General features: G+C 49.2%; 1 protein-coding gene across 1 annotated transcript; it reads right to left on the bottom strand.

The window, feature by feature from the left end:
- Positions 1–507: 507 nt before the first annotated feature.
- MRPL1 (mitochondrial ribosomal protein L1) lies at positions 508–5,701 on the bottom strand. The gene is made up of 9 exons (XM_068188253.1): positions 5,600–5,701; positions 5,328–5,436; positions 4,461–4,728; positions 4,182–4,265; positions 3,771–3,842; positions 3,450–3,561; positions 2,918–3,018; positions 1,455–1,536; positions 508–768 (listed from the first exon to the last, which is right to left on the bottom strand). Exons 1-9 carry the CDS (start codon positions 5,631–5,633, stop codon positions 605–607), a joined length of 1,026 nt encoding a protein of 341 aa, XP_068044354.1. The 5' UTR covers positions 5,634–5,701; the 3' UTR covers positions 508–604.
- Between the last annotated feature and the right edge of the window lie 1,575 nt (positions 5,702–7,276).

The raw sequence follows: 7,276 nt of genomic DNA, 5'->3' as shown, positions 1-7,276 counted from the left end.
ACAGCAGCCAAATGCTTCCGAGGGGAGCTAAAAGAATTTCCATGCAGACAGATCCCAGTAACCTCCTGGAAAAACAAGGCCTACCTCCAATAATAGGAATGATTTGAAGCCACAAACCTTTCCAGATTTGGACCAGCTCATCCCTGTGGTAAATAGCCAGTCCTTTCTGGGACCATCTTACATTTCGGGGTGCAGCTTTATGAACACGTGTTCAGCAACATGTGAGCCCCCCAAAAAAAACACCCCAGGAGAAATTCCAACGCCTACACAGGCAGGAAGGGCGGGAGCGCCATCTCCTGGAAGGAAAGCAGAAAACACCGGGAAAGAGACGGGTCTTCAGCTCGCATTCCAGAAAACCAGGTGAGGAAAACACATCAGAGCAAGGTGCATGTTTGCTCTCCCACCCCCCGCAAAACACATCCGATTCTTCCTTCGGAAAAAACATCTGCTCGGTTCTGGCAACAGGCTCCTGTTTGTGACAATGTTACACCAAATTTCGACATGAAATCCACAAGCTCCATTTATTTTTTGTTCTCACAGAGCATGATTTGAATGACACCATTCGCTTCCCGAGCTCGACCGCCAGGTCCACAAGGAAAAGACATCAGGTACTAACGGATTCTTGGACAGGTTTTTGTTGATCCTCATCACCTGCATTTTCTTCCTCTTGTTCTTCTACTTTCTCCACCTGAGGTAGGATTCCGTCGAGGTTCAGCAGCAAACCTTCACTGGTGGAGGATCTGATAACCAACCTCTGCACAATGGGATCTAGGAAAACAAAGGGCACCACCAAACTGGTCACTCCACCCCTTCCCAGGTCTCCAGGCTGACTGCTCCCACCAAATGTTTTCCATCAAGCCAGTAAAAGAACACCACAAGAATCAGGCTTGACACTCCAAATCAGTAGAAAAGCTACTCAGAGCAGAAAAGCTAACCCTCACTAAACTGAGCTGATGTAAATTGATTTAAAAAAACACCCCAGAACACCACTTTCTGCATCTACTTTATATTTCAAGTCAGTCAACCCCTTATAGTTTTTATTTGGGCTTCTCAAGGCATGTGTACTCGGCTTTTTACGGTCTGGTCTCTGCACCTACTATGAGCAGCATCACCAGGAGTGAGGCAAGATCATTCTTCTGGCAGACATTAAGCAAGTATCAAGAGAAAAAAATGGGGTTTTTGCTTACACAAAGCTCCTTCCCTAAAATTCTTTCACAAATCACCATTTCCTCTCCAGCTAAGCAGATACCTTCTGCTTAAAGTCGACTTTATTACTCCTTTTGCTAAGTAATTAAAAAAAAAAGCAAAGAAAGAATCATCTTTTCCCTTGGAGGAGCAGGAATTTGAGAGATACTTGGAGAGCAGAAGTTGAATGACAATGCAGTAAAAAACACCCATGTCCCACTTTTGCTTGCTGCAACCTGAAGGACCACGTGAGAACAGCGACTCCTTACCGAGATTGGACGGCTTGAAGGTGCAGATATCTTGGATAATTGTTTTCAGGTTGGCAATTATGTGCTCAGTGGGCATATCCAGCTGCAAAAGGACAATGCCAAGTTAGTTATGGTGATGCCTGGAGCCCAGGTTAACAGATCTGAAAACGCTAGTGTTCGTGTTTATTCCACATGTGGATAGATTTCCTTTGTCCGTGCTCCCTGTGAAGGAGTGACAAATCCCTTTAACAGCATGATTCAGGGAAAAGAAGTATTTTACACATGCTGATTTGCTCACTGTTCTCCCTGTTTCCACTCAGGACACAAAATTCCCAGGGCTCTGTAACAACATGTAGCCTTAAGGGGTGAAAAGTCTTTAAAAAAAACAATATATACACAAGAGCTTTTGCAAAAACCTCATTAAAACGAAGGACCTGGGGAAAGAAGGTTCAAGAAGCAGCTGACCAAGACCACGAAATGCATCAACACCTAGAGCTGAAGGCATTAGGAGCTTGAGCAGAATGAAATCAATCAAGAGAACCAGCTCATCAGCTTCACAACGAAGACAGGCAATGCTCAGAGGGTTCCAAGCACTCCAAAATAGTTCTCACATCCAAATGAAGATGCCAGCTTCCAAACCAGCTTCCCACAGTAAATCCTTGTGGATGCAAACCTATCTTGCTGTTTGAAGTTTTGAACACTTCTCTCCAAAGCAGCACAAGGTGCTGTAAAAAGGTTCAGGTAAGTCATTTGTTCCTTTCTTATTTCTTAACTAAGTTTGACTCCTCCAACAGCAAGATCCAGAATTCCAGCTACACACAAAAAAACAAAAGACAGACAAGGAAGCCCTTGGAATGCCCATGCACAGCTCAGAGCAGCTAATGAGAATTAATAAACTCATTTGTCTCCAACACTGCCAGGCAAGGCTTCAGGCATTTCCTACCCTTCCTGCCTGTGCCACCCTCAGTTAGAGGAACACTAAACATCAGGCAGGATTACAAACACACAAGCCAGAAGGAAAACTAAAAAAACAGAGCTTAGGGCAGAGAAAATAAATAAGCCAAAATTAATGCTCTATTTCAGGTGTAACACAAACAGTTCTTGCTTTCTACTCCAGTGCAGAACTGTAGTTATCATGATTAGAAATCTTTAATTATTTGATTAAAGCAAAGACTTTTTGACTCTCCTGTGCATATTGCCCATGGACTTACAAACTCATAGTTTATTCACTTACCAAAAAAAAAAAAAAAAAAAAAAAAAAAAAAAAAAAAAAAACAAAAAAAAACCCCACAAAACAAAAATCCAAAAAGTTTAAAACCAGCTGAAGATGCCACACAACAAACAGTTCTATTTTCTTCACGGGTTAGTTAAAGAAAATGGTCAAAAACTTTGAGAAACAGATTGAAAACATGTTTTTCCCCCCCTCTTTGAATACTACAGTTCTGCCCAGGAGAGAAAATGTAAGCTCTCCCTAGACTACTTACTCTGGCTATTCTTGTCTTGATGACACTCTCATCCTCTACCGCGTATTGGTGGCATTCCCTGAAGAACTGCACCATTCTGGGAATGTCACTGCCCAGGGAATCTATTAAAAAAAAAATAAAAGAACTAGTCTGAGTAACTCTTATTAGCACAGATGGGTGTGGCACCAGGAAAGAGAACTCAATCTGTTAATTAAGGCAAAGGCCACTCCACAATGCAGTTTCACAGACGGGACAATGGCGTCTTCACTGAGATCCCAAAAACGGTCTCCACCTTCCCTCCTTCCCCATTCATCAGGATAAATAAGCAAGATTAATAAGGGCAGCTAGCAGGCAAATGTATCTGGGTTCTTATCCCAGATTTGCCTGTTGCAGGAAAAAATGGATTCCTAAAGCTCCCTTGACCTAAGTGGTGCAGTCCCAGCCTAACACCCACTGTAACTACACATCCTGATAAAAACCATTCCCGTGGCACCCCCAGGGCTCCACCTCCCTCAGGAACTGGTAACAGCTGTAACCAAGAACTGCTCCTTACTTCTCCTGGTGCTGGGGTACTTCTTCTTCAGTTTGTTCCTCAGGGGGATTAACTTGGGTATTATGGCAGGGACAGCCACGTAGAAATCAGCCTGGATTTCATCCTCCAGGATCTGCAACAACCACAATTCCACTGATTGGATTTAAGCTGATTTTAAAAGGTGTCCAAGCACAGAAAGCCATCTCTCACTCTTCACACGGCCTGCTGCCTCCCAGCTAGAGTTCACTGGACATCAGGCTTCTTCCCCTCCCCAGACCCCAGTCCCGTTTAAATTTGGATATTTATGTAATTCTTGAAGAAAAATACAAAAAAAATATATACCCATTTGACTAATTCAACTCCTCCCACGATGGCAGCCCCATGCTCCCGAGCTACCTCAGCTTCTTGCTCATTCTGTTGAGAGAAAAAAAATTAAAAACAGCTGGACTACCAATTAGGCTGTTGGTCTGCTGCCAGTTGAGCTCAGGGAGAGAATTCCAAACAATTATGTCCAAAGAGTCATCAAATAAGCCCATGGCAGCTCTCTGGGATCATCTCACACAGATAAAATGATTAACTGGCAAAGGACAGCTGCAAGAGTGTGCTGGACACCAAAACCCCACGAAAATGAAGGAACCCTGGCTCACCCACCTCTGTGAATGCCAAAACCCCATGAAAATGAAGGAATCCTGGCTCATGCACTTCTGTGAGGACAAAAATCCCATGAAAATGAAGGTATCCTGGCTCACTCACCTCTGTGAATACCAAAACCTTGTTCACCTCATCCGTAAAGCGATGGGGAAGAGAGACACCACTGGAAAAAGGATCCACTTTTTTCTGGCAAGGGAATAAAAAAAAAAATTAAAGCAAACAGAAAGAAATTATGACTTGAGGGTAAGTTACATCATCACAGGGAGTTGGTCCTCTAAACATGAAAAACAGAAAATGCAAACGAGGTGAGGGACTACCCTCACAAGAGACCCAGTCTGAGCAGACCCAAAGTCTCCACGAGTGCCAGAGTTCCCAGCCCACCTTCTTCGGCAGTGCCATGTCCAGGAACACGCTGATGTACACAAACTGCTTGGGGTGGGTGAAGTCCAGCTCCTGGAACCTCTTGAGCATGCCCACAGCCTGCTCCAGCCCATAGGAGGGTCTCCTGTAGAGCCACGTCAGGTACACGTCGTCCACGGGCTTGCTCATCAGCGGCCGCCTCCAAGGGAGGGGCTTCTCCTTCACCTTCTCCTGCCTGCTCCTCTTGGCATCCTTTTTGGCATCCTTTTTGGCATCCTTTTTGGCAGCTCTAACACACACAAAAAAAAAAAAACAAAAAAAAAAAAAAAAAAATAACACAAAAAAAACCCAGACACGCTGGGAGATCACCAGTTCTCTTATTTTCACAGCACTCTGATTTTATAAAAAAGGTTTTCTCCTCCCTCTCCCCGTGGCATTTTGCATTCAGTTGAATGCCCAATTCTCATTTTCCCATTTTCAGAGGGGCTCCAGACAAGAAGAATATTGAAATTCCTCTGTAAAGAGTCTGCAGCACTCAAGAACACTTCATTCTCCTGTCTGCTTTTGCTTCTCCCAGCCACGCTGGGCTATTACAGAGATAGCCAAATAAACAATAAAAGCCAATGAAAGGATGGGAAGGGTTTCAAATCGACTCCAGGAGCTCACCAGCCTTCACGCTGACATGCAACCCTGCTACACCCCGCAAAAGCACAGCCCAAACCCACAGCCTCAAGCCTCCCCTGTGCCATTAGCACAGAGAGCACTCCCTGCGAGTCTGCGGGAGCCTGTGGCACGCCCCCAGGGTCAGCGGCTGTCAGACCAGCACTGCTGATACCAAAGCCCCCAAACACGCCCCAACACCTCCCGGGACGCCGGGCCCGCACTCACTTGGCTGCTGCCGCCGCGTAGGGCCGGGCGGTGGCGGGGCTCACCACGGCGGCGACGGCGAGGCGCTGCTCCAGCCCGGGGAGGACCCAGCCGCACCGCGGGGCCAGGGCTGCGGGGCGAGAGCAAACATCGCCTCAGACAAGCGCCGCGGCGCGCCGCACCCCGACCCGCCCGGACAGGCCCCCCTCCAGCCTCTCAGGGCCGCGGTAGAGGGAGGCGGAGAGGCGGCGGCGGGCGCAGCGCCCGCGGCTCCCTCAGCGCGGCCCCCTCACCTCGCCACAGGCAGCGGGCGCTGCGCGCCGCCATTTTGCCGAGCCGCCCTGGTGCACCACCACAACCATTCCCCACGGCACTCGCTCCCCGAGGCCGAGAAGAAGTGTTCCGGCCTCCCGCGGGCCTTTCACCGGTGTGCCACCTACCGCCGTCCCTCCAACCCGCTGCGCCCTGGCCTGCCGTTCCGCGGGTGCGCGGGTTCCGGCGCCTGCCCGCTGACCGGGGAGAGGTGACCCCTTGCCCGGGGCTGGTCAAAAACCTCCAGCTCGCTTCTTCAGCGGCCTGCGAGGGGCCTCAGGGCGAACCCGGGGTTGTCTCGTAGCGCTGCAGGCCGAACTGGTCCCCCTTCCCCAAACCAACATGGCGGCGGCTCCTGAGGGCAGTCAAAGGTGCAGGGGCGCTTACACCTGTTCGGCCACGTCTGTGTGGGAGAACATTGCCCGTCTAGCGGTTAATGTTACCTGCTGCAAGCCACGTGTAATCCCAAAAAGAGATTTTCTGGCTGCCATCTCACCCCTATTCCCTGCGGATTGGGTGGGAGAAGAGATCCTAATTCACTCTCCTGGAGCAGCATCCAAAGATACAAAGACTTTGTTTAACCATCTCCTGAGCTGGTCAGATTCACACCACAAACTGTAATGGTTAAAGGGGGCTTTCCTTCCACACTGATGTGCTTTTGACTAAAAACATTCCAATCCCGTAGTCTTCCCCAGTCAGTGCGTATCCAAGAGTTTTTGAGTCGTGCGTACGTGGCTACAGAAAACTCCCCAATGGATCCGTGTGCAAGAAATTTTAAACCAGACACGGGTGGCTGTGTAAAACAAGCTGTACAAAACTGTGCTCATCCAATCCAACTCCAAGGATGGACTTGGAGAAGTGTGAGGGCGCTGGGAGGAAAAGGAACCCTCCTCGACTAAAACGCCTCAGCTGAGGAGTGCCGACCATTTGTTTAAAGCTCCGGGCGGAGATGCAATGATTTTGGACGGGCACTTGGCACTGCAGAGGGGGTGGGTGTGAGAGGAGACTCTCCAATGTGCACCTGTGGCCAGGTAACCCACGTCCTTCGCCCTCTTCACTCAGTCCCCCGCGAGCCTCTGGCTTTTTACCCACCAGGTCTCTGCTGTGGAGCGGGATTTCGGGAGAAACACGGGCTGGCAGACATTGCTCACCCATCCCCAATACCTCACTCGGCCCAAAGCCTGTTTGCTACCAACACTCCCTGCTCCGTCGCTGAGGCCTTTCCTGCTCTCCGGCCATCAGTGAACTTCTTGGGTCCAGCATCAGCTCAGGCAGCTGCAGCAGAAAGCAAAGTTCAATTAAAAGCCCCAGAGCCTGATGTCTTGTCCCTCCTTGTGCTCCCCCGACCGCTTGTTGCTTCCTCAGACACTCCCTACGTCTCCCCGGTGCTTTTTTTTTTTTTTTTTTTTTTTTTTTTACCTGCGCTTTCCTGCTCCGCCTGCCCACGAGGGTCCGTGCCACCGATTCTTGGGCGCCAATAAAACCCCACTGCCTACAGGAGGCGAAACAAAGGTGCCAGACACCGACCAGATGCCCGCACACCCAAATCCCCGCTGTTCGCCCCGGATTCCCAGGCGGACTCGTCCTTCTCCCACCGCAGCGCGGTGACAGCCGCGTCCTCGGCTGTAGAACCGAGGGGCAAAAGGAGGGCAGAAGGA

This window comes from Anomalospiza imberbis, chromosome 4 (assembly GCF_031753505.1).
Source record: "Anomalospiza imberbis isolate Cuckoo-Finch-1a 21T00152 chromosome 4, ASM3175350v1, whole genome shotgun sequence".
Taxonomy (NCBI): domain Eukaryota; kingdom Metazoa; phylum Chordata; class Aves; order Passeriformes; family Viduidae; genus Anomalospiza; species Anomalospiza imberbis.
This window is presented reverse-complemented; position numbering and strand designations above follow the sequence as displayed.

What these genes read in the sequence shown, in the direction of transcription:
- MRPL1 (XM_068188253.1), bottom strand. Translation starts at nt 5,633, where the DNA reads ATGGCGGCGCGCAGCGCCCGCTGCCTGTGGCGAG. An exon ending in CGCCCGCTGCCTGTGGCGAG is followed by an intron (nt 5,437 to 5,599) that starts GTGAGGGGGCCG and finishes CTCGCCCCGCAG; the next exon opens with CCCTGGCCCCGCGGTGCGGC. An exon ending in AGGTTTTGGTATTCACAGAG is followed by an intron (nt 3,843 to 4,181) that starts GTGAGTGAGCCA and finishes TTCTCTCAACAG; the next exon opens with AATGAGCAAGAAGCTGAGGT.